The sequence below is a fragment of the Gallinula chloropus genome, assembly GCF_964237585.1.
Source record: "Gallinula chloropus genome assembly, chromosome: 2".
In the NCBI taxonomy this organism is placed as follows: domain Eukaryota; kingdom Metazoa; phylum Chordata; class Aves; order Gruiformes; family Rallidae; genus Gallinula; species Gallinula chloropus.
The window spans coordinates 3,649,213-3,676,595 of NC_140086.1; the positions used below are offsets into that span (position 1 = coordinate 3,649,213).

At 42.7% G+C, this 27,383-nt stretch overlaps 1 protein-coding gene across 2 annotated transcripts in view; it reads left to right on the top strand.

Moving 5' to 3' along the window:
- Window positions 1-27,383, top strand: part of TSNARE1 (t-SNARE domain containing 1) — a 533,676-nt gene that overhangs the window by 197,711 nt on the left and 308,582 nt on the right. For both annotated transcript variants that reach the window (XM_084259975.1, XM_084259974.1), the window contains exon 5: window positions 8,150-8,219. In XM_084259975.1, the coding sequence (XP_084116101.1) occupies window positions 8,150-8,219 (70 nt within the window). The remainder of the gene's footprint in view (window positions 1-8,149; window positions 8,220-27,383) is intronic.

Consider the following 27,383-nt stretch of genomic DNA (forward strand, 5'->3'; position numbering starts at 1 on the left):
CTAATGTGTTGCAGCACTACTGCGTTCAGAGCTTGTCGTATGAGCTTGCAACCCATCTATCTCCTTTAGAAAAACACCAACACCAAAACTCTTCTATTATTCTTCTTCACTCTGTAGATTGAGCGGGGATGCTATGGCTGCTCATGTGTCTCTGGACCCTAGAGATGCTCTGGCACTCTTTGGAGACGTGCTCTGGCTCATCAGTTTTGAGTTCAGCTGGAGGGTTGTGTTTTGCAGATAGAAACTAACGTGGCTGAATGGTGGTTAATGTCATGGTATACCAGTTCTAAAATGCATTCATGCTGCACAAGGATCTAAAATTACTGTGTGCTGATATGAAGGTGGACCTTGAAATGCCTTCTGAATCACCTGGCCAGCTTCTTTCTCTGATCCATTTTGTGTCTGTGTGGATCAGCTGACAGAGAGTGTAAATAACTCTCTTAGTGCCTCATTGCTTCTGTAATTATACCCCCACATATCCCAGTGGTAAGGATCTAGTCTTGTAGCAAGGGATCTTTGCTAGAAGAAGGATGGGAAGTATAACTTCTAAAACCTTGTAATCTCCTTTTTGGAGGAACTGTGTATGCTCCATCTGCCAAGAAAACTCCAGCACCTACAGCTACAAGGGATCGGTAGGACTGAGTTTAGTTTCAACAATCATCACCTTAAATTCGGGGCCTCCTGCAGCATGTACCTCACCCCAAGCACTGTGAACCTCATTGCTGCTCTCCAAGAACCTATAAAGTAAAGGCATGAAACCAGTGTAGGCTCTGGATGGGCTCCACAAAGTTATTCATGTGCCCAGCTTGCTGTAACATTAGAAGGAAAATAATTATTCACACTTTCCTTTGTGTCTTGGGATGGAAGAGCCCTGTACAACATGATGGGATGAGTGCTGGCTGGCTATAAAGCTGTTTTGAAGAAAGGACATGAGGATATTGGTCAACCACAAGTTGCGCGTGAATTGACAGGAATCATTCTCTTGTCTGTAATTACCTAATGGGAGACTGTAGAGTAGGTGGAGCCTTTACCTCTCAGGTGCGCATGGTAGAAGGATGAGAGGCAAAGGGGATCTGAAATATAGGATGTTCCCAGTCAATATGAAGATAAAGGTTCTGACCATCAGGGTCAGATCCCAAAGAAGCTGTGAGATCTCCATCCATCGTTATACTTAGAGTTGGACAAGACCCTGAATAACTTCTCTCAAAATAAGTTTGGACTAGAGATCTCTAGCAATCCCCTCCAACCTGCATGAGTATATGATTATTCAGCAGTTTTTCAGAAACTCAGTTACTGCATGTGCCAGGTGGTTCTAAATGGGTCAAAATTAAAATGGGAAATGAACACTTCATGACCATTTATAATTCATTATTTTTAAGCAAAGTAACTGTCCTGGTTCTGGGCAGGCCAGAGTTAACCTCCCCAAGCAGCCAGCACAGGTGAGCTGAGTTAGCCTGGGTTGTTTTCCACACCACCTGACAACATTCTCCATGAAAGGGACTGGTGCCTCCAGGGCAGTCTGAGAGTGGCTGGGTCATCAGGTTGGTCTGCAGTACTCTGTGTTATCATCCAGTCAATAAGGTATTCTATGTTATCACTGGGTGTGAATGTAATTTCCCCTGGGCTGTTATTGGTTCCCCTTTCACAGTGATTTTATCAGTAAACTGTCCTTATTCCAGGCTCCCTCTGTTTCTTCTCTAGGAATGAGGGAGGAACATGTATGTCGTGCTCAGCCACTGTTTGGGGCTGAACCACCACAGTAACTCACAGAGGCATTATAGAAATGGTTGTTTGAGTCACTTAGTGTTCGTAGAGGTTTTTGGCAAACTGCTCAGATACAGGAAGTTCAACATCTTTATTCACAGGGAAAAATTTGAGAAATCCAGCCATTGAAAGTCACCTTTGGGTTGCTAGTGGTATTTGTGCACTAGGATACTGGAGAGCAGTGGTGGGACTGATGGTGTGTAGGATGAAGTACAACCCTGTGGTGCAGAAGGTTGGGAAACTAATAGAATCACAGAATGGTTGAGGTTGGAAGGGACCTCTGGAGGTCATCTTGCACCATCCCCCTGCTTTTGCAGAAGCACCTAGAGCTGGTTGCCCAGGGCCATGTCCAAATGACTTTTAAGTATTTCCAAGAATGAAGACTCCACAACCTCTCTGAGCAACCTGTGACAGTACTGAGTCAACCTTACAGTGATACAGTGATTCCTGATGTTCAGAGGGAACCTCTTGTGTTTCAGTTTGTGCCCGCTGCCTTTTGACATAGCACCAAGCATCATCAAAAAAGAGATTGGCTTCTGTCTCTGTCTATTGAGATGTTTATAGCAATGAAGAAGATCCTCCTTCAGCCTTTTCTTCTCCAGTCTAAGCCCCAGATGTCTCAGGCTTTCTTCGTAAGAGAGATGCTCCAGTTCCTTCATGGTCTTTGTTGGATTTTGCTGGACTCTCTGCAGTATGTCCATGTCTCTTTTGTATGGGAGAGCCCAGTACTAGACATAGTACTTCAGTTATGACATCATCAGCGTTGAATCATGGAATGTGTTGAATAGAAGAGAAAGATCACCTCTCCTGATCTGATGGCAATGCTTTGTTGGTGCAGCCCAGGATACTATTTGCCCTCTTTGCAGCAAGGGCACATTGTTGGCTCATGTTCAATATGGTGTCCATGAATACCTCCTGGGCAACCTTGTGTAGAACAGGCCTGAGGTTGGTGCCCCTACCTATGGCAGGGGGTTTGGAAATCTATGATCTTAGACTTAGGGTCTCTTCCAACCCGGACTATTCTATGAGTCTAAGCTTTTCCTGGAGAATCAACTCCAGTGCTGTGACCTGCACTTACAGCCCCTGTGGCAGCTTGGACCTCCCAACTGTGATCACTGGTGCTTGGCTCACAGGTGGGTGTATAACCATATTATAACACAGAAATACCTCTATTAGCAGCAATCTTGATTGCTCCACCACTAATAGTTACACTGACAGTGATGGTGGTGAATGGTAGTAGCAGTTCTGCCAAATCAAAGGCTCAGTGTCAAGTTTTGCAACCTGCTTGCAATTCTCTGTGTGGTATGAATATCCCAACCAGCCACGTTAGGGCTGACTTTATATGCCTCTGTGCTGTAATCACAACTCCTGCTTTAGTGGAGTTTGTACAGGGCAAGCCTTAAGATGAGTGGTACATCTTTTCTGAAATGCCATGATCCACTTTCCATTTTTATTCCCTGTTAGAACTGCATTAATCCGTTCAATTAGGTGTTGAGCAATTTGGGGGGGGGTCTTTGTTTCTCCTCTCGAGATGGTATAGAGTGTGTGATGATGTGCTTTGAGTTGCCTGCATCGAGTGCTCTGTGAAGCAGGTAATGACAGTGCCTGTACTTAAAACTATTTTGCAGAATTGGAGAGGGTACAGAAAAGAGCTATGACAACTGTTTGAAGCCTGTAAATCAGGCTTTAAAATGCATGCTATCCCATCTTCTGTTTGAGACATCTAAGAGGACTTGATCATGGTGTGTAAGTACCTCTCTGGGAAGAAAGACATCAAATAGGAAGCATAGGGCTCATTAATCTAACATTCTTGCACATAACGAGATCAGGAGATAGGAGTCAAAGCTAGACAAATTCTTTCTTTCTGTATGAAGGTACCTAGCCATTAGAACTGCTTATTGAGGGGATGTGATGGATTTGGCATTGCTTTGAACCTTTAAATCAAGATTCAAATGTGTTTTTATAAGATATACTTATAGTCCAGCTACAGTCTACAGTCTTGATGGAGGAGCGATGGGACAAAGTTTTATGGTAGAAAATCAGATTGGATAATCAGAATTGCTCTCTCTGGCCTTTAAAATCTATGAATCTATGAATTTATAATGCTTTTTAAAGCGCTTTTAGGTTGAAGAAATGCCTGTAAGTTACTCTACTGTAGCTGCTCTGTTCACCACCCATATTATTTTTTATCTGCTGAAGACGGCTTCATTCAGTTTGTGTGGGGGTTCTTCATAGCCTCTTCCCCAAAAGTGAGTAGAGCTTTTCAGGAGAGGGATGCTGAGTGTATTGCTCAGATTTTGCTGAGCTAAACCATGTCAGGTAAAGAACTTTGAAGGTTTATAAAATGGGAAAGGTTGCCCATGATCCCTTTTGCCCTGTATGGCTGTACCATATGGTCTCTTCAGGAAACTCAACAAGCTCCATTTCAGAGCATGTAGCTGAAGTCAGTGCTGTTGTTTGTGTACCACCACGCAAGCAACTAGTCAAGGAATGAGTGGCTGCATTCCAGATGCTCACCAGATGATGGTTTGTACTCCTGTTGCGCTAGGCATGGTGTGTTGAACATCCTTCTCTGTTGCATAAATCCAATCATAGCTCACCTTTTCCTCCTTTTCCTGCCTCACCCCAGTCTCGTTGGGGCTTTCCAGGTTTCTCATTGTGTTTGGAGACCAAACACCTGAAATACTCTTCTCCACCTTGGGATGTTTAAGGTATCATGAGCTCCCCATGCTATGCCTCTGCTGTTTGAACTCCCAGAATGTCAGGTTGTGGACAGTCTCACCTATATTTTTTGGGAAATGACTTTTTTTAATGAAACAAGAAGTCAACCTTATACTGGAATATTAAATTATCATTGCTTTTTATTGAGTCACACTACAGAAGAAATAGAAATTGCATATTTTGCCCCACTTCACTCTCCTTACTCTTTCTGCAGAAAACTGAGCCATTGGGGTGATTTAATTTCTTCTCAGGCAGTTCAGGACTTGTCTCCTTAGTAAGGGGCATCTTTGAACCTCTGAGATGACCTTGGCTGGTCTCACATATAAATGCCTCCTGTTTCCTTCACCTGGTATGAAAGTGAAGATCTTCCTAATGTATTGACTAAAAAAATCTTAATCAGGGCAGATGTTTCTGGTTATGGGCCAGGTTGGATGTGGCCCTAGGCAACCTTGTATAGATGCAGGCCTGAAGGTTGGTGACCCAGTCTGTGGCAGGGGGGTTGGAACTGTCTGATCCTTGGGGACCCTTGCAACCCAGACCATTCTATGTGCTACTGGATCACTCTCCTGCCAGGTTGTGAGCTTAGAGGCATTTTGTTTTTTTAATCATAACTCTTATAGAATTGTCAAGCATGCAGAAAGAGCCTTTCACTATTGTTTGTATTTGCTTTCTTTCTCTTTAATTATTTGTGGCCTGTCCCTAATGAATCTAGTGAAGTTTGTCCAATAGTGATTTGATTTATGCTAGTTTTATGGGGCTTTTTTCTTGTTGTTTAACTGATTTTTCCTTTCAGGGGAAAAAAAAACCCTCAGCAAGCCACAAAAAGCTCAAATAGTGGCTGAACTTGTCTTATTGATGGGTTTCCCTCCCCACACTTACTTTTGTGAAGGTTTTGCATTTTGTTCAATGTGGAGCTTTTAGCTGCCTCTCCATAAATACCTTATAAATAAGTAAAGTAAATAACACCCACAAACGGGGTTAGTTTGGTGCATCATGTCTAGAGGGCTGATCAGTGGAGGATATACTGGAGGAATCCGACCTGTTCTGGCCAGATGGAGAACCTGAGTGCTCTAATGGGTCTCTTCCCTCTCTAATTCCTGTTACTTGCTCATTAATGACTCCCTGTGACAGGTTGGTGCCATGTGCAGTCCTATTACCTTGATCAGAGAGGCTGAGCAAAGGATTTTTCAGGATCCCCCAGGTGTGATAAAAGTCTCAGTTTCCACTGCAGGATGGTTTCTTATCCCCCATTGGCTTTAAGGATTGCATAGGCATAGACAACTGGTGCCAAACTCTCTAGTTTATGTAAATCAGTGCAGCTCCAACAGTAGTGCTCTCTTCTGAATGTGCCTTGTCCTGGAGGACTAGCATATGCCTTTTAAGAATTAAATGTACAAGGCTTTTAAAGTAAGATGTCTGTTTTAACACTGGCTTCACAGCATCTCTCCAGCACTGCTTGTCGTATTGCACCTTTGGTAAGGTTACTGCTCTCAGAACTGGTAAATTAAGAGGGATTTTCCATATCCAGCAGAGGAAATACACAGATTTTGATAGAGTGAATCTTGGTCAAAGCAAGTTAGATTTCCCCCCCAAAATAGCTAAGTCTCCCCAGCATCCCAGAGATATAAGTTAGAGTGTCAATTCTGCAATTGCCAAGGTAAGAGCCATATCAAAATGCCAACCTTTGACTGTTCCAGAGTGTGTAGCTTGTCCTTTTGGGATAACTGACCTTTATGGCAGTGTGTAAATATTATGCTCAAATAGAATATGAGATAAAATTTGAGAATAGGGACTTAAACCCGAGTCAAGCGCTGACTGACAAGTGCTTTCCTCTTCTCTTGCATTCCTGTCTCAGATTCTTTTGCCAGTATATGTGTTTTCCAGAACAATTAACAAATGTGAGAGCTTTTGGATTTGCCTCAGTGTAAAACAACATCTTGAACAGTTAAGTGCCTCCTTCTCTGATCTTCTCCAAAGCAGGCAGCAGCAAAGGTCTCTACTGTTGTTTTCAGAGAACTGCCCGTGTGTCAGATCTGTCTTCCATCAACGTTGTCTTCATTTGTAGGAAGACACGGGTTGACTGAGTAGCTTTCACTTTGAATTGTCCTGATTTTCCAACTCAGGTTAGAAAGGCATCTGGATGTTGTAGCTGCTGTTTAGCCTTCTTCAGTTGCATACAGCATCAATACATACGTTGAAATCCAGTGTCCACACAAGTGCTTGTGTCTGGTCTACCAGGACCATGATCTATATTTTTTTAGGTGATGCTAAATTTTGTCTTTGAATCAGACAATCAGTGTATGGATAGCATGGGAGGTTGATTTTTTAGGCTTGTGGAGGTGGGAAGAGAGATAATTATAAAATCTGTGGTATCTCTGCAGGATCAGTCCTGTTCTCCTAGAGAGACAAACAGCTATTAGTGAAAACTCTCCACTTATTCTTTAAAGAGCCATGCATCCTGCAAAGGATAATAACTGTTAGCTCAGTTCAAGGCAGTTGCTTGAGGCTTTATTGCTAAACTCTTCACTAAAATCTGTCACTGAGATCTAGTGAGCAGGGTGAAAATATATGGTGGTATTCAACTTGTTTTGAATAGTCATGTTTTCCAGGCACATTAATTACTTTTTTTATGCGGTTTGGTGACTTCTTGTGTCAACCCAGAGAAGCTCAAAAGAGAAGAGGGGATTTTGTCTGTCAGGAAGAAAATATTAAGGTGACTTATTAGAAGTTACAGGCCAAGACTAAGTCTGCAGAGTCATTAAAACAGAGGATTTCTTAAATTTCTATGAAAATAATTGAGCCATGTTTCTAATCTGTTCTTTTTCTCCTTCCTTAAATATCGAAGTGTGACTCATAAGGAGTTATGAGTTTTTACAAATGGAAGCCTCCTGAGAAAATCCCACATGTAAATATTAAGGATGTCATTTATTTAGCATCTTCCATTGTGGAAGATCTTGCAGTACTTTGCATACTTGATATGCTAAGTCCAAAAATAGTGACCTGAAGTTAATTTGAGAGTGAATTTGAAGCTGAGAACATTCAAGGATGTAAAAAAGCAACAGTGTCACTTTTTTATATATACACACACACACACAAGTTTCTTAAATCTGAAGTCACAAACCAAACCATGTTTCCAGCTTCCAGCTGCTCTTAGGATGGAAACACCCAAGATAGTCTCTAGCTCAAACACAGGAGATGATCACAGCAAAGCAGCCCACTTTATCGAAGTCAAAACATAAAACAGATATTCAGTATTAAAGTCTTGAGCAATGAGACAGAAGATACCAGAATCCAGCCCTGGGAATTTCATACAATCATTGTAATATGAAGAGTTAGAAATCCTGGGATCTGTGCAGGGTCCATGTGATGGAGTTTTCTTTGCTGTTACAAATGGTTATGCCCCATCATGTCATGGCACATAAGTGGATTCACCATTTCTGCATCCAAGGGACTAAATTTATCCATTTGGGGATAAAAGGCATTGTTAGATGTTGTCCCCTTTAGCTCATGTGTTTCTTACCCAAAAACTTCTTTATTGGGATGTTTTGAAAGAAAAAAAAACGTTGTAAGACAAACAGATGAATGAAAATCCAAGGGTTTGGCTCATTTTTTTTCTGAAAACAGTGTACTGCTTCTTTATCTTTTCTTTCTCTGTTGTTTGCAGTGACCTCTCTGGAAAGGAGTCTTCGATCTCTGGGGACCTCAAATGATACTCAAGAGCTTCAGGATGGACTGTGAGTTTGTTTTGAATTCTCATCATCCCAGCCTTTTAATTTTTTCCCCTCATCTATCCTCACCCTTTCTTCTGTCCTTTTTTTATAGCTGGACACTTTTTATTGTCAAGCTTACTTCATTTTGTGCCTTTTTCTAGGTGATTAATGAGTGTAGGACACATATTGATCGTTTAAAGCATTGCTTGTGCTGGTTTCAGGGGGCAGAGAATGGTGGTAGATAAGAGAAAATGATGACCCACAATGAACGAGGGTTTTCCAGGGTTGTATGTGTGTTGTTATTTTTTGGTGTTGGTTGCTTCTTGTTGTTTTGTTGGGTTTTTTTCAAATGCAATTTTAATATGAAGCCAGACTAGGATGCTTGTGTAGTTTATTTTTCCTTCTTTTTTCCTTTAATTTTTTCTCCTTCTCCCATCTTGCTCAAAGATGATGAATCTAAGAGAGGAAGAAAAAAAAAAACAAAAGAAGAAAAAAAAGAAGACTAAAAAGATATTTGACAGGTGGAAAAGTCTGGTGTGATGTCAAAACCTGCATCATACAGCACAACACTGAGAAAAGGAAACTCCAGTTCCACTTGCAATAGATACAGTTCATTAAACTCTCTCTTCTAGATATGTGTGTACACAAACACTCACTGTTAGTTTTCATTGTATGCATGCTAATTACAGAATTAAAATGGCTTTTCCACAATTTATTAAAGCTGCTTCCCTTAATGCTGCTTGCATGCAAAAATCAAGTGCTTAGGATGGGGCTCTGATTTCATGTATGACTGCAGTTCCTGCTGAGATTCTGCTGGGAACAAAGGGGAGAATTTTGGTTTCTGTTTCTTTTTATTGGCTTTATACTCTGTAATTTGCCTGTTGGACTTGACTGACCTTCTCAATGCGATATAAACTCTCAGACTGGTTTGCAGTCCCTCTCCTCCTCTCTCTCCATCGCTTTCATCACTGCATCAGATCTGCTCTAATTCACATAGATTCTGTTTTGCAAACTTTGAGGATTAAAAATAGTAATAGTAATAATAGTCAGAAGATTTGGAACTAAATTTGGGAGATTGGAGAGGATGTAAGAGTAAAAAGTCAGCCTGTGGAGATCAATGTAATCAGGAAAGATGTTTACATGTACAAAATTACTTGTAGCATAAACCACCCCAGTAACTGCTGGAGATCCTTAACCCAGGAAAGTCTTTCTATCATGCAGAGCAGCTATTGTGCCTGCACTCCTCAACTATTCTTTTTTTATTTAAGAATCAATTCCTTGACTCTTGAAAGCACTTCAAAAACATGGCTAGATAATTTTCTTCTTTCCTGAGCAGTTACATAAATAGACGCATAATACACTAATTGCAATCATTATTTTTGATCTCAGAATTATCATTAATTGTCCAGATAGCTAAATGCAGCCTGTTTTTATTTTAACCATGCTTCCCTGTCCCTTTCACCAGCCCCAGAATTCCTCCAGCTGTCTCCTTCCACACTCCTAGTTCATCCCCTCTCTCCTTGCTTTAGCAGGTCTGTTCTGATTTCTTCCATTTGGCTTGTTGCATCTCCAGACCAAACAGTTGCAGGGTGCCCAGCAGAGGAGGACCAGCAGCTTTATTTCCCTCAATCCTCCCGTTCTTTCATCCTGTCCTAACACTGACGTGTCCTTCACATTGCCCCCTATTTCACTACCAGATGTGTGCAAGCAGCCTTGAATGTTCTACAGGCATCTCTACCTGTCTCTCATGAGAGCTGCACCAGCAAAAAGCAGCGTGCTATGAATCACAAGAGCTGGCAGCGCTGCATATATCTTGGTGTTCAGGAGCAGGTAGAGGGTCAGCTCTTCAGGTGAGACCTTTAGGGCAGTGTTTTCTGCTTCCCAGGCTGCAAATCATGGCTTAATCTTCCTCCTTTGCCACTTGACCCCTTTCCTTCAAACATTGATGCATGTTTCTCCTTGAACAACCTCTAACTTGGAAGATGGCTGGGGAGTAATGAGTGAACATTTGGTAGGTTTATAGCCTTGGCTATTAGAACAATTACAGTGTTTTTGGGTATCTAAATAGTAAAATTTCCACACTTTATACTTTCATACTACCTGGATGACTGTGTCTCTGATTAAAATGAGACCAGGAGCTGCTATACTCTGTATACTGCAAAAAAATTGCTTACCCAGATTCAGCATCCTAGGGAAAAGGAAAGGAAGGGAAAGGAAAAGGAAAGGAAGGGAAAGGAAAAGAAAGGAAGGAAAGGAAAAGGAAAAACAGAACCACAAAGTTGCCTTACTCCTTTTCCACTTCATGCAGACTTCCTGCCTCTGATGCACAAGACGTCTAAGGGCATCAGATGACTGCAGACTTGTTAGTGTCAGGTTGGTCTATTCCCTTTCTGAAACGGTTTCTCTCCCTTTGATAGCTGAGATGTTCAGCAGAAGGGCTGTCTCCGTGGCAAGTGAATTTGGGAGAGTTCATCCCAAATGGATTGCCAGTTCTAGTCAGTGAGACAGACTTGGCTGCTGATGTGTGAGTAGGGTATATATGAGACTCAACAGTGAATAATCTTGGTCAACGCTCTTCCTGGAGCCAGCATAAATATGTGAGTGCTGTGTGCTTGGAGCTGGAAGTCTTGGCAAGTAAAATGTAGATGCCTGTAAGAAGCTCTAGATGGAGTCTGCTGAATGCAGCTGACCCTGGATTGATTGGGAAGGGAATGGGAGCAAAAGGGAAAAAAAAAAAGTACATGGAGCTGGAATGAGGAGCTAGGGCCAGTAGGAATGCTGACAGCTTTCTCCAGTAATGCTTAGCTACAAATAGCTTTTTAAGTAGTGATATATTGCAAGAAAAAAGAGCTGTGTTGTTGGTTTGTTTTTTTTTTCCCCCTAACCTTTGGTTTAATAATCCAAGCTCCCAAGCAATTTATCTGCATCCTTAGCCAGAGTATTTAGGATGAGGGGTTTCTCCAACATTAGACACTGGAGGTAACTAGCTTTTAATTTAGGCAAATAAACTTAAAAGGCCAGATACATCACTGTCTCTAAGAGGTAGTGAAAAACAGTTTCTATTTGTAGAACAGAACCTTTGAATATCCTGAGGTCAGAGCATGGGACTGAGTACATTGTCCAGATGCTTCTTGAACTTGGCCAAGCTCAGTGCTGTGACCACTTCCCTGGGCAGCCTGTGCCAGTGCTTGAACACCCTCTCAGTACAGAACCTCTTCCTAATATCCAACCCAAACCTCCCCTGTTGCAGCTTCATGCTATTCCCTCAGGTTTGTCACTGATTACCAAAGAGAGGAGATCATCACCTGCCCCTTTGACCCCTTGGTCAGGAAGCCACAGAACGTGATGAGGTCTCCCCTCAGCCTCCTTTTCTCCAGGCTGAACAAACCAAGGGACTTCAGCCTCTTCTCGTAAGACTTCCCTCCAGACCCTTCCTGATTCTTGTTGCCCTCACCTGGACACTCTCCAATAGTTTCATGTCTCTCTTGTATTGTGGCACCCAAAACTGCACCCACACTCGAGGTGAGGCTGCCCCAGTGCAGTGCAGAGCTGGATAATTCCCTCCCTGGACCGACTGGCGCTCTCATGCTTGATGCAACCCTAGGATATGGTTGGCCCTCCTGGCTGCCTGGGCACACTGCTGGCTCATGTTTAACTTGCTGTCAACCAAGAGTCCCAAATCCCTCTCAGCATGGCTGCCCTCCAGTGTCTGATCCCCCAGTCTTTATGCATAGCCAGAGTTGCCCCTTCCTAGGTGCAGAACTTGGCACTTACCCTAGTTAAACTTCATGCTGTTGGTGATTGCCCAGCTGTCTGATCTGTCCAGGTCTTGTGAGTGGGTATGTCTGGTTTGTCTCCCACCACTCTCAAAAGAAAGAGACTGAAAATGAAAGCATTCCTGTGAACTGGACAATGCTCTCTGAGAAGTTTGATGCACTCCCTTGTGTCGTTCTTGCCCAAGTTTGTTCATGGTCGACCCAATGGATCAGTGGTGAAGGCTACTTTTGCCAGCCTTAGCACAGAGACTCGAAAGCGCACATATCCCTATTTATCTGTGAGGATAAATTTTCCCTGTGTACCATCAGCTTTATTCTTGTTTCACAAGAACAAAATTTAATAAGAAGATATGTGAAGCCAGCTTTTTTTTTTTTTGCCAAAAAAACCCCTTGTTTTTTCACAACCTGATCTAATCTTACTATGACCTAAAGAAAAGTGGTCATGCAAATTGCAAGTAGCATTTGATGGCTACCTTGAAGCCATGAGGCTTAGCTTTTAATAGTCTGAAGGTTCCTTGAAGTCCTTTATGTGGAGGCTGGTTGACCATAGCAGTGATCCATGCTCTGCAAATCATGCTCTTCATGCATTGCTCACCTCAGTGAGGGCTGTATCTCCTCATTGGACATTTGGTCTTGGCTCACTGCATGTGCAAGGTCAAGAACAATATTGTGTTGAGTTATGATCAGAGCTTGCTACCCCTTTTTGTTTGAGTGTGTCTGGGTTGTAGCCCATAAATCTTCACTATGTGTTTTTTTTTAAATCCTTTACCAGTCACTAGAAAGAATTTGCCTGTTAATGGAGGAGTTATAAGATATTTTGGGGACTTTCAGCACTGATGAGAATTTTGAGTGTGTCCAAGCTGCATAATATGTTGATTTCTCCTGATTGGAGGAAAAGTCCAAATTTTAGTACCTTCTCCCTTTTACATTTTCCTTTAGTTTGCACTTTATTGAATATGTAGGGGTTTTTTCTCTGCCACTGAGAGTAGGCTCAGCTCTGCAGTTATACGTTGTGAGAAAATAAAGCTGCTTTTCTGATTGAATTGTTATCGTCCACCCTGGATAACATGGTGCATGGCAGAGAATTCCTTTGGCCACCTCCTGAGTGTCCCATCTGAGCAGCATTTAAAAAGCACTCACTTTCTGCAGAACACTGACGAAGCACATACTTTCTGATGTATAATACCTTAATGATTTTATTATGGCTATGCTGCAGAACTCGTTATGGTCTAAGACTGCAGAAAGGTTTCAACTGGAGTTTCAAATGGAAAGCTCAGTTTGAGCTGCTTCAGGATGAGACAAAGACCACAGTCCTAGAAGAGGCCAAAAGTGCAGCTTTTGGATTGCTGCTCATACCAGTCTTTGAGCCAAGCATTAACCTCACAGGGCATCTTGGGAATTCAAGTTGTGCCAGAATGTAGTTTACCATATTATAATTGAGGTGAATAAAATAATTCCATCATTTTGGAAATGGGGGGACCTCATTGCAGTTTTTCAGTACCTGAAGGGACTGGAGAAACAGGAAGGGAATCAAGTTTTTAAAAGAGTAGACAATGGCAGGACAAGGGGGATGGATTAAAGCTAAAGGAAGGAAGGTTTAAATTAGATATTAGGGGGAAGTTTTTTTTTACAGAGAGAGTGGTGAGGTGCTGGAACAGGCTGCCCAGGGAGGGGGTGGATGCCCCATCCCTGGAGCTGTTCAAGGCCAGGTTGGATGGGGCCTTGGGCAACCTTGTGTAGATCCAGGCCTGGAGGTTGGTGGCCCTGCCTGTGGCAGGGAGGTTGGAGCTCTCTGATCCTTGGGGTCCCTTCCAACCCAGACCATTCTACGATTCTATGTTTTTATTTTGCCACTACAGAGCCCTGAAATCAAGTGATTCTTGATTTCATCAAGTCGATGCAACATATGCAGTGTGCCCCATTGGAGGTGCTTTTTGGAAGAGAAGCATCCCTATCCAAGCTTGAAAGCTCTCTGAGCAGTGAGAGTTAACTAAAGGGGGGACAGTGAGCTCTTCAGTGTGTCCAGGCTCAGTCCAAGGTGGTTTGTGGGGTTTCTAGAAGCAGCTTTGAAAGACATTGACATTCAGGACGTAAAACATTGTGCTTGCTTGACACAGGTTGTTCATATCCCCTTTGTTATGGATAAGCTTGGTCTACAAGAGCTCAGTTTATGGTGTCTGTCAAGCTTCAGCTTATCCTGATAAGATAGATGACTCTTGAGGCTATTGAGATGCCCCAGGGTGTCTAAATCATACATGTGGGGTTGCAGTTTTGGCACAGAACTTGCTGTTTATATGCTTCTGATATAACAGCTGTAAGGCTGGTGGCACCCTAGGGTGTCTCAAGAAAACCAGGTGAATCAAATGAAGAAATTACCATTGGTAGTTTGCTTTCAGGCTGAGAATTAAGACAACTCATTTCTTCACATCTAACTGGTGTTACACTAAAAAAGCAGAGTAACCCTTTGCTTTTGTCTTTCATACCTTAACTGGACTGAAATGACCTTTGGATATGCCCAGATTCCTCTCCAAGGAAGCTGAATGGTTGTTCTCATGGCTAGAAGGCTCATCAACCTGCTGAGAAAGTTAGATGAATCCATGTCCCTGATCTGTTCCTGAACTGACATAAAACAATAAAGGCTTTTTTTCCTCAGTTCATTTTATCATTTAGGAGTATTGTTTCCTTTTTCCTTTCCTATTTTACCCTCACGTTTGATAAATTGGAGGTATATCTTAAATTTTTATATATTTTTCTAAAGCTTCTGTTAAAACCTTTTTAATTCCTCTGGAATGCAAATTCATTTACAGCAAGAAGATATTTGAAAGTCGTAATTTACTGAAAGAAGATTTTTGTAAAGTAAATCAGACAGAACCTTTTAAGTGTCAGCATCTTTAATTAAGGGTAGGATTTAATAATATTTTATATGGTTTTGTTATACTGCTTGTATAAGCTTTTTTTAAAAATATTTCCATAAATATTTTGAAATGTCATTTTGATTCAGTTAATATGTTAAACCCTTCAAAGTAATACCTTCCCCGTTCAACTCAAAGCGGTCGGATTAACTTTATCTATCCTCCATTTATCGCTGCTGGCATCAATTTCTGACATGAAAAACCTTCGAGGTTTGGCAGGAAAAATGGGTTGCCAGATTGCAACATTTGCATTTAACTGTATAATACACTTGCTGCATTAATAGCTGTATTTATGGGACAGATCTCACCCTTAAGAATCCCAGAGCTCCAGATATCCGACATGTCTGTGATAAATGACAAAAGCTGGTGATGAGCAGCAGAACTCTCCAGCGATGATAAATTCATCTGCTTTTGACCACTTTCCCTGCTTAGAGAGGTCATAAAATCGTAGAATCATAGAATGGTATAGGTTGGAAGGGACCCCGAGGATCATAGAATTCCAACCCCCCTGACACAGGCAGGGACACCAACCTCCAGGCCTGGATCTACACAAGGTTGCCCAGGGCCCCATCCAACCTGGCCTTGAACACGTCCAGGGATGGGGCATCCACCCCCTCCCTGGGCAGCCTGTTCCAGCACCTCACCACTCTCTCTGTAAAGAACATCCACCTAATATCTACTCTAAACCTTCCCTCCTTCAGCTCTAATCCATTCCCCCTTGTCCTGCCATTGTCTGCCCTTTTAAAAAGTTGATTCCCCTCCTGTTTCTCTGCCCCCTTCAGGGACTGGAAGGCTGCAATGAGGTCCCCCTGCAGCTTTCTCTTCTCCAGGCTGAACAAGCCCAGCTCCCTCAGCCTCTCTTTGTAGGGGAGATGCTCTAGCCCTTTAATCATCTTTGTGGCCCTTCTCTGAACCCTCTCCAACTCCAGGTCCTTGGAGTATCCCTTCATGTGCCTGAACAGTTTCTAATAGTCACAGCAAATCAATCTATCAGCTAAGTTTTTTCTTGTCGAAATTTTTCTCCCAGATTGCCATTGTCAGAGGTCTGAGATGGCCAGAAACCTTGGCTAAAACAATAGTGTCTTCCCATGTCAAGATAACAGCCTTTGGAAATAGACTAAATTTTAGGCCTTGAAGTGGTGGAGCAGTGATTAGTTATTTGTGGCAAATGATGGATGCTTCAGGAGATGCAAGCATGGGGACAAGGAAGATGGCATCTGAGGGATAACCGTCTTCTCTTGAAGGTCTCTTACTGCTGCTGCTTGTTACATAGTTTTTTCATGCTTTCACATCTGAGCTCATGATTTCTGATCTCTCCTCAGCCTGATGGTGAGTCAGAAAAACAAGACCATAGCAGCACGCTCTGCTGTTGTCTCTGCAGGTGACAACTGGGTTGCATGGGAGCCCCAGCCTGCCAACATAGCCTTGTTCCCATCTCCAGTTTGCAATTTGTCCATTTAAGTCCAGATGGTTAAACAACATGGCTGTAACATCTTTAGGGGAGATGAGGAACAGGAGGAGGTGGTTGCCACAGCATCAGCCCAGGTAGCAAGCACACTCGCTCCAAGGAACAGGGTCTGCAGTAACAACCCATGACCTTTATGCCATCAGAGCACAGATTTGGGTAAGCAAAGAGAGGACTGTTGCCCTCTGCCCATGACTAGATTCTGTATGAAAAAGTCTTCTCCCCACCCCATACACCACTTTTTATTTGGTGCCTGGGAAGAAAAGCATAAGGTCCCATTTTGGAAGCCAACTGCATCCTCAAGCCAAGTGCTCTATTTGTAGCAAGAAAATTTTACACTAACAGAAGCGTAGCTGGGTATTGTCATGTGTAAAAATACTGTCATACTTGGTCTTTTCATCACTTTACTCTGAGATGTTTATCTGGGTAATGCTGGATTCACACTGATGTTATTTTATTTTCTTGCTTTGTGGGTGACAGCAGGAGGAATAAATAAATAGGATAAACCACTCCCTTTCCAGCTCTTGGACCATGATAACAGGTGGTGATAAGGTCTCCCCTCAGCCTCCTCTTCAATTAGCTGAAAGGAGGTTGTAGAGATGTGGGTGATGGTCTCTTCAGCCAGGTGACAGGAGATGGGACAAGGGGAAATGGAACAAAGCTGTACCAGGGCAGGGTCAGATTAGATGTTAGGGAAAAAAACTTCACTGAAAGAGTTGTGAGGGCCTGGAACAGGCTGCCCAGGGAGGGGCTTGAGTCACCATCCCTGGATGTGTTTGAGAGATGGGTAGATGAGGTACTTAGGGATATAGTTTAGCATAGGACAGGAGTGGTTGGACTTGATGATCTTAAAACTCTTTTCCAACCTTGTGATTCTGTGAACAGCAATACTTTTACTAATTTAAGCTAAGAAGTCTTTCTGAGCTTAATCAATACAACATATGCATATCTCCCCTCATATTATTAGCCAAAATATTAGCTTTTTAATTTGGGGTTCACTTCTTTTGCCTTTCTTATGTATTGGAAAATAAATGTAGTATTTGACTAGGTTAAAGATTGGCATTTTGAGTCAATGGGGAAAAAATTATCCTCCCTCACCTTGAAAAACAAAGCAAATATTTTGCCTCTTTTCTCCTACAGAGTTAGAGATGGCAGAAGACAAGTTCATGTTGTATTAACATAGCCTACAGAGGGCAAATGATTTTTTTTATTTTAGGATGAAAAATCCAAAAGCAGGAAGTTTATCTAACAGCATGATTGGAATGATTTGACCTGGGGGTGTTGGTTGACTGCAGGCAGAAAATTTGAGTCAGCAGTGTGCCCAGGTGGCCAGGAAGGCCAATGGCATCCTTGTTTGTATCAAAGACAGTGTGGCCAGCAGGTCTGGGGAGGTGATTGTGCCCCTGTACTCGGCATTGGTGAAGCCACACCTCAAGTACTGTGTCGAGTTCTGGGCTCCTCAACATAAGGAGGACAACGAGGTCCTGGAGTGAGTCCAGAGAAGGGCAACCAGGCTGGGAAAGGGGCTGGAGGGCAAATCATATGAGGAGCAGCTGAGGGAGCTGGGGATGTTCAGCCTGGAGAAGAGGAGGCTGAGGGGAGACCTTATCACCACCTACACTGACCTGACAGGAGGGTGCAGAGAGATGGGCGATGGTCTCTTCAGCCAGATGACAGGAGATGGGACAAGGGGAAATGGCACTAAGCTGCCCCAGGGCAGGGTCAGATTAGATATCAGAAAAAAAAAACCTACTGAAAGAGTTGTGAAGGCCTGGAACAGGCTGCCCAGGGATGTGGTTGAGTCACCTTCCCTGGATGTGTTTAAAAGCCAGGTAGATGAGGTACTTAAGGATATGGTTTAGCATAGGATGGGAACAGGTGGACTTGATGACCTTTAAAGGTCTTTCCCAACTTTGTGATTCTGATTTGCCTCTAGATTTATAAGCACAAGTTTTATACACTTTCAGTGACCAAAACCAAATAAATAAAATCCTGGGGGGTGGACAAGACAGCTGTGTGTTTACAGTAAGTTTCTGTGCCCACAGTTATACATTAACTGATACATTTCATACTGATTGACCGGAGGGGCCAGTGGGATGAAGTTTGTTTGATAATTCATGTGTGCAGACATGGAGCGTGTACTTGTCTGAACTGAGTATCAGTTCTGCTGTGGAGTCCTCCAGGGCTTGCACATGCTAATCCAAACATGCTAGTGTTTATTGGAATCCTTCTCTTGGCTTTGTGTAAGGTCTTATTTATTCCCTGAGTGTTATGCTGGCCATAAAGCCAGTAGCAGTGGTCCCATCAATGGGAATGATGGTTTTCATGATCTGTGGCTTCATCTGAACCATTCCATTGTGCTTCTGCAGGCTATCTATGGAAGCACTTAGCATCCTCTGGAAGATTTGCTGGATTTGAGGGTGAAAAAATGAAAGAAAAAAGTAAGAGTTAAATCTCAGAGTAGAGTATGAGTATCTGCCAAGCCATTGCTTGCTGGAGAAGTCACTCTGGCTTGCTTAGGCATTGGAATAGGTTGTCCAGGGAGGTGGTGGTGTCACTGTCCCTCAGGGTGGTTAAGGAAGGGTTGGATAAGCTACTTTAGGACATGGTTTAGTAAGTAATATAGGTGGTGGGAGGACAGTTGGACTAGATGATCTTAGAAGTCTTTTCTAACCTTAATGATTCTCTGATTCTATGCTAGCTTCACTATGTTTTTCGCTTCAGTGTTCTAGTAGATAAGTCCTTTTGCACCATGGTCAATCAGGGCCGTAGTAAACTCATCTTCCCACCACAGGAAGGCACCACCAGGGGTTAAGCAGATTTTTAGACAATGTGTATGAATGTCAGATGTTTTCACTGAGTAAGGAGATGTTTTTTTTTAGCCAGTGACACTTTCACAGGGCAGTAATGGGAGATCAGGAGAAAATCTCCTAGGGGACTGGGTTTAAACCCCTTTCCCTACCTTGTTTGAACTTGAACTAGGTAAACCAGATGAAGATGCTCATTGTGAAAACATCTTGAAGGAAGATAAGTGAATATTGCCAGTTAAAAGCTACAAAGAAAAGAAAAAGAGAAGCCAAGGCTGCTTTAAAGAAATTATAGTCTTAATACAACATTGACTTTTTGTTAGTAATGTCACAGCTTTTGGAATTTAACATGTGACCTAGCAGATTTATTCCAGAACAAATGCTTGTGATCAGCCACGGGTCCACGACCTCCTCTTGAATAACGAAGCTGAAGGTCAAGTGTTTGACAAACATGAGTGGTTTATTTTGAAGAAAGTCAAACCTCAAGGGGATAATATGTGTTTACCAGGACATTTTATATCTCTGTCTTACAGTCTCTCTCCCAGTGTTCACAAAATGCAGATGCAATTTGTACATGGAGGGCTTGCCTGCTCACATCCTGTGATCTTCATGCCCTCTGTCTTGCAGAATAATTAGCAAGTAATGCCATGCCTCTTTCCTAGATTGCAATGTCACAGAACAGGAGTTTTCCTTCAAGGTTTAAGGTAACAAGGAAAAAAAAAACTCTAAAAGAAATCTTAGTTCTCGAGTACGCACCCTTAGGGGTTAAACTAGATGAGGAGGAATTTTTCATCCTCTTTTGAAAGTTATTTTATTAATATTAATAGAGTAAATAATTCCAGAAGGTTAAGTCTCCACACGTGACCGCCCTGCACTTTGCAACAGTAAACAGTTCAATAAAGTTGGAGTGTTTGAGTACCAGGAGTGCTGTGCACTTGGTCCCATGGCAACAACCACATTACAAAAGGTTCAGAGAGTGAAAGGCAACTTGTTAAAGCATTCAAAAGGTACAGCACTGGATGAGTGTTTTGTTTCAACTGCATTTCTCCTTTCCTTTCTCTTAAGCTGCAGGAAACAGAAGCCTTGTGTGCCAAAGTCTTGTTTAACATGCTTTTGGATGGTGTTAAAATGGTAATAACCTCCCTTTTGGGTGAAATATTGATAAATCTGTTGCTTTGAGAGGGGCATGAGTGTGGCTGGAGTCCAGTCTTGCTTCTTGGAGGCAAAACCTGGTGTTTTGCCCCAAGGAAGAGAAGTACAAACACAGCAGGAGAAGAGAGGCAGTTTTTGTTTCTGGTGCTGACTCCCAAGAGGTGTGAACTGAAAAATCCTGGGTTTGGCCAAAAATAGCACATAGCTGATCAGTGCTCTCTAGTAAGCTTGTAACACCGCTACTTCTAGGTGGGTTTTTGAGTATGGCTTTATGTAGGATTTCAGAGAAAGCTGATTGACGTGATTAAGCAAAGATGGGAAAGGAAAAGATCGTTGCAAGTTACTGTAAGTCTGATCAACAGAAATGCTTGTGTGATGGGGAGGAATAAATTGGTATCACTCATTCAGACCAACCTATCCATGGTGGAAGGAAGGAGATGAGAGCAGAGAGGCAGCCTGGCATTGCAGGCACAGATTATGTACCTCAAGTGCTGCGTTCAGTTTTGGGGTCCTCACTGCAAGAAGGATATTGGGGTGCTGGAGCATGTCCAAAGAAGGGCAATGAAAGTGGTGAAGGGTCTAAAGAACAAGCTGTATGAGGAGTGGCTAAGTGAACTGTGATTGTTTAGTCTGGAAGAAAGGAGGCTGAGGGGAGACCTTATTGCTCTCTACAACTACTTGAAAGGAGGTTGCAGTAAGGTGACTATCAGTCTCCTCACAAGTAATAAATAATAGGATGACAGGAAATGGCCTCAAGTTGAGATTGAAAATTAGGAAAAAGTCCTTCACCAACAAGGCTGTCAAGCATTGGAACAGACTGTCCGTGGAAGTGGTTGAAGGACCAACTCTGGAGGTATTTAGAAGATGCATAAATGTGGTATTTACAGAATCACAAGGTTGGAAAAACCTTTGAAATCAAGTCCAACCATTCCTGTCCTATGCTAAACCATATCCCTAAGTACCTCATCTAGCATCTTTTAAACACATCCAGGGCCCATATCTCAACACCCTCCCTGGGCAGCCTGTTTCAGGCCCTCACAACTTTCAGTGATTTTTTTTTTTCCTCCTAACATCTGATCTGACCCTGCCCTGGCACAGCTTTGTGCCATTTTGTCTTGTCCTATCTCCAGTCACCTGGCTGAAGAGACCATCACCCACCTCTCTACAACCTCCTTTCAGGTTGTTGTAGATGGTGATAAGGTGTCCCCTCAGCCTCCTCTTCTCCAGACTAATCAACTCTCAGCTCCCTCAGCTGTTCCTCATATGATTTGCCCTCCAACCCCTTCCCCAGCCTGGCTGCCCTTCTCCAGACTCGCTTCAGGACCTCCATGTCCTTCTTATGGTGAGGAGCCCAGAACTGGACACAGCACTCGAGGTGCAGCCTCACCAATGCTGAGTACAGTGGCACAATCACCTCCCCAGACCTACTGGCCACCCTATTTTTGATACAAATAAAGACATGGTTTAGTGTTAGACTTGGCAGTGTTAGCTTAATGGTTGGACTTGATGATCTTAAAGGTCTTTACCAACCTAAATAATTCTTTGACTCTAAGGCTCTATGACAGTGCAGAGTCAGCTCATCCAGCAGAAGGTTGTATTGGCAGAGAGAAGTGCTGATGTGGTTGGGTACTGTTGAAACTGCTTTCTGTGGATGGATTCCCAAGGACTGAATAACCACCTTGAAATTTTGAGGGTTTCCCTCTTATGTACAAGTTTACATTGAAGCTCCAAGTGCTCTTATTTGCTTTCAGTGTAACTATCCAGTAACTAAGCCTGGTGCCTGACATTTTTGTTGCGTGCACATGATTGCAGTTGTGGTGTTATATGGCGAGGTTGGAGATAAAACCATCTCAGATGGTGCTGATGGATCATTTCGATATGGAGACCATTTAACCAGCTGAGCAAGCAGATTGTAAATGGGATTTAATATGGGTTTGTATTAGCTGCTGTTTGAGAAGGTGGGCAAAAGAGCTGAGTTATTTGCCAAAAAAAAAAACCAGGTTACAGCAGCAAGTTGACAGGAGATTTAGATTATAGTGTTGATAAAGCTCCTCAACCTCTCCTGCTTGATTTATATCTGGAGTAGAGGGAAAATCCAGCTATGTCACATTGTCTGAAGAACATAAATGAAAGAAAGTAAGATTATTGAATTGCTGAGCATGGCAAATTCCCGCAAGCCCTGAAGAATAATGTATTTTAGCAATGCTGTACAGTTTATAAAGGTCAGTTTGCACTTCAATTACAAATCTAGGTTTAAAGGTTGTAAAGGACACAGGAAAAAAAACAAGTTTATATTTTTTGTTTTTTTTTTTTCTCTTTTGTAATTACCTCTTGGAATGCTGATAATATTTCAGCCTCATTTTTTGAAAAGATTTCACAGTACTATAGCAACAGGCATTTTAAAAGCCTCAGTAGAAATGCTGAAAAATCTAGCTCCTAGTTTTATTTCTCCATTTTGCAGATGGACAAAATAAGCCTTGTGAATGTTTGAGGTTTTACAGTGAATTAATCACAAAGTTGGGAAGCAATCTTACATGAACAGCTCAGTCAAATAGCAAACCAAGTTTAATTAAAAATAAGCCACATTTTTTTTCTCTCTTTGTTTTTTTTTTTTCCTGGTTGTTAATCGTCTTTAATATGATTTCACAGAGAGCTGGGACCACAGGGTTTTTACATCCTGGTTAAAACTAGACTTGACTAGTATGACAAGAGAAAATGGCAATGAGGAAATGACCAGAAAAATGAATAACATTTTTGTCCCGTATAGAAATTAACAGAAGAGAACAAGAAATGTTAATTTTAAGTAGGTGAATAAGATACCTGTTCATTTTACCCAGGCACTCCCTTACTACAGATGGCAGCCATCCCCTAGTTCTGCAAATGTCTCTTCTTTTTCTTGGGTCTACCTCAGTGGCCACACTGCTAACAAGCCATGAAAAAAGAAGGCTGGGTAGCAGGGTAAAGGTTACTACGTTACAGGACCAGACCATGCTAATTGCATTGAAAAGTTAATTTGAGTGGATCCAGGTAAATTATTGCATTTCTCAAGCTGGTAGAGGGATATTTATCTTTTTTCCTCTCACACCATCGGAGGGAAGCTCCCTCCCTTGACACATGAGCTGCAGTGACCTGGTTCAGCCAATTATGCCTGAGAGATGGACAATTAAAAAAAAAAGCATCATCTTTTACAGCAAGAACACTGCTTTTTCTGGCATTTTACCTGTCATAAAAGTTTTCTGCATAGGGGAGGAAGATAGGTGAGGGGAAACGGGGTTAGAAGGAAATAAAACCAAACAAAAAAACCCTCCAACCAAACAAAAAACCCCACAAAAAACCCCACAACTTGGAAGATGCTCTTGTAAAATCAGTTGGTTATATGTGCATCTCCCAAGCTGCCTTTCTTTAAACAGCAGAATGTTTGACAAATGGATTAACAAGATTAATCAGCCCAGTGAGAAAGCTGATCTCTGATGATGCTCTTGGGATGAGCAGTTGGGTCGTGGCACTAAAAATGTTTTCTGGTGTCAGAATGTCACCCAACATGGTTCCTGAAACAGGCACAGAGCCTCTGAAAAGAGTCAGGATGCTTCTGTCCACTCTGCCCCTGGTAAAATGAAAGATGGATGTATACTTTGGGTGGAAGTGCTGGGCTTAGCATAGCACAGGAACAGTTGGACTTGATGATCTTAAAGGTCTTTTCCAACCTTGTGATTCTGTGTATGTACACTTTGGAGACACCCTTATGTAAATAAGTAAACCACTTGATTAACTATATATAATACTAATTGTGTGTGGTTTCCAAATGCCTTGTGTGTCAGGATGAGGACTGGCCCCACAGACCCATGAATTGAGATATGGAAGAAGATGAAATGAAAGGAAAACAGGGGTTTGGGATTTTCATTATTCTAAAAACCCTTAAGCAGCTGTGGTTTAAGGGACAGATAATTTTTTTGTATCCAGTGGAGCTGTTAGCAGTGCCTGCTCCTGCTGAAATAGTTTCTGCTGCCACTGAGTTTTCCTCCTGGTCTGTCTTGCAACATACAGGTAACGTATATAAAAGCAGAGGTGACTTTATGTGGATAGCCAGCATATGCAGTCAGTTTTATACACCTCCTCTTCCCTTTCAAACGTGTAAAATTAATGAAAAATTGAATATTTCAGTATTGTGTTCTTCTCTCATTTAAGACTGCTGACTTTTTATTTTCTTTATTGTCTAGAAATGAAATGAGTATGTACAGTACTCTTCTCACACTTGTCAACTGGCGAGATGATGGATAAAGAGGAGTAAAGAGATGCTCATGCTTGTCAGTGGTGCTTATAGCCTGCTAAAAGCAAAGCACATTATATTTGCTTGTGAAGATTTTCCTTAATCCAGCTGCTAGATCACAGAGTGATTGTGCAGCTCTTAGAAAGCTAGAGCATCTTTTATTGCAGTTGTCCAGATTTCCTTTTCAGAGAAAGTACATTTTCTCTAGACTGGTCTGAGCCAATTTTGCCAATCTACCCATCCAAATAACATACATAAACCCAGCTATGCACCTGCTTCCCTCTCTGCATTCGGTGGGGGCTGCAAGACAGGACAGTGCTGGGAAGATCTGGTTTATGTATGAGCTGCTGTGCCTGCTCAGCAAAAGGAGATTACTCCTGTGCAGATGGGTAGTGTAACTGAAAAGTGCACCTCAGTGGCCTGCTTCTCTGATCTCTTCCCTTGGTAGGACTCAAGGCGAATGACAAGTACCCCTGAGCAAAGTAATTTGTCACAGTGTAATTGCATGGAGTAGTGAGTGTACTTCTGTTGTTCACAAGTTTCACAGAATCACAAGGTTGGAAAAGATCTTTAAGAACATCAAGTCCAACTGTTCAAGTCCTAAGCTAAACCATATCCTTAAGTACCTCGTCTACCCTTTTTTAAAATACATCCAGGGAAGGTAACTCAACCACATCCCTGGGCAGCCTGTTCCAGGCCCTCACGACTCTTTCAGTGATTTTTTTGTTTCCTAACATCTAATCTGACTCTGCCCTGGCACAGCTTTGTGCCATTTCCCCTTCTCCTATCCCCTGTTACTTGGCTGAAGAGACCATCTCCCACCTCTCTACAACCTCCCTTCAGGTCATTGTAGGCGGTGATAAGGTCTCCCTTCAGCCTCCTCTTCTCCAGACTAAACACCCCCAGCTCCCTCAGCCGCTTCTCATAGGTTTTGCCCACCAGTCCCTTCACCAGCCTGGTTGCCCTTCTCTGGACTCACTCCAGGACCTCGTTGTCCTCCTTATGTTGAGGAGCCCAAAACTAGACACAGTACTCAAGGTGTGGCCTCAACAATGCCAAGTACCAGGGGCACAATCACCTCCCCAGACCTACTGGCCACTCTCTTTTTCATACAAGCCAGGATGCCATTGGCCTTCCTGGCCACCTGAGCACACTGTCTCATACTCAGCCTGCAGTCAACCAACACCCCCAGTTCTTTCTCTGCCTTACAGCTACCAGATTTGCTGGTCCTTGGGCATTTTGTCCTATAGGCTGCATTTAAATTGATCTTTTTCCTAGATTTTGAGGGGCAGTGGTCAAGTTAAAGACATAGGGTTTTGTTCACTCAGCCCTAACTTCCTTTTTCTAAAGTATTATTAAATTATTCAGTGTTGATTAGGGTTAAGGAAAAAAGCAATGAGAATAGAGACATGGCCCAAAGACCTGTTTCTTGTCTTGTATAATGCAGGATGCTCTGAATTGTTCACCAGAAGCTGGGTCATGGCCAAATCTCCTGCTTCTGCATGTTGATTAATGCCTGAGTAGCAGTACTTATGGAGTTGGATGGAGCTCAATGGAAGCCAGAGCATGCTGAGATCCCATTAAGGTGTAGTGTAACTTGCTCTCCCAACAACCTCCAAAAAAGAAAATTGGTTGACCACAAGTTAAACATGAGCCAGGAGGGCCAACCATATCCTGGAGTGATGGCCAGACCAGTTCAGGGAGGGGAATGTCCCACTCTACACTGCACTGGCACAGTCTCACCTCGAGTGTGGGTGCAGGTTTGGGTGCCACAGTACAAGAGGGACATGTAACTATTGGAGAGTGTCCAGAGGAGGGCGACAAGGATGGTAAAGGTCTGGAGGGGAAGTCTTATGAGAAGGGGCTGAAGTCCCTTGGTTTGTACAGCCTGGAGAAAAGGAGGCTGAGGGGAGACCTTGTGGTGGTCTGTGGCTTCCTGATGAGGGGTAGCAAAGGGGCAGGTACTGATCTCCTGTCTTTGGCAACCAGGCATAGAACTTGAAGCTGCACCAGTGGAAGTTTAGATGGGATATTAGGAGGAGGTTCTGTACTGAGAGGGGGGTCAGGCACTGGAACAGGCTCCCCAGAGAAATGAGCACAGCACTGAGCTTGACTGAGTTCAAGAAGCATCTGGACAATGCACTCAGTTCCATGCTCTGACTTGGCTGGTCCTGTGTGGAGCCAGGAGTTGGCCTTGATGACCCTTATGGGTCCTTTCCAACTCCAGAAATTCTGTGATTCTATGAAAATAGGAAGAGGAGTATAAGCAGGCACTCTTACCACCTTTGTTGTGCTTTATATGTGACTATTGCCCTAGAAGAAAGACTTCACTTGAGTCACATGAGAGGCTCCAGGTTTTCTGATGGGACACATTCCTCTCTGAGGTTTCGCTGTACAGACAGTATCTTATTAACATTAGTATGAGCTGTTGGACCTATCAAGAAAATGTGGTAGCTTAATAAATGATGATGCAGGCAGCATTTTATTCATAAATGACAGTGTGGATGGAGGCACAAAGAGGGGAGTAGGAGCTGAAGGAGGCATTAAATCTGGCATTTGTAGAGTGGGAAAATCATCAGCATGAGGGGGAGCTGGAACATGATGGACTGTTTATTGTGAGAGAGGAGAGATTTATGATGAGCGTGTGAACGGCTCACTGTTTTCCCCATCACCTCCTGTTTTCATGGAGGAATAGAGTTTCTAGCTGAAATCAAAGTTTGCCTAAGCCAGAACAAACCACAGTTCAGGGTAACCAGAAAAAAAATAAAAATAAAAATAAACAACATAAGTAAAGAACCTCATATTACAT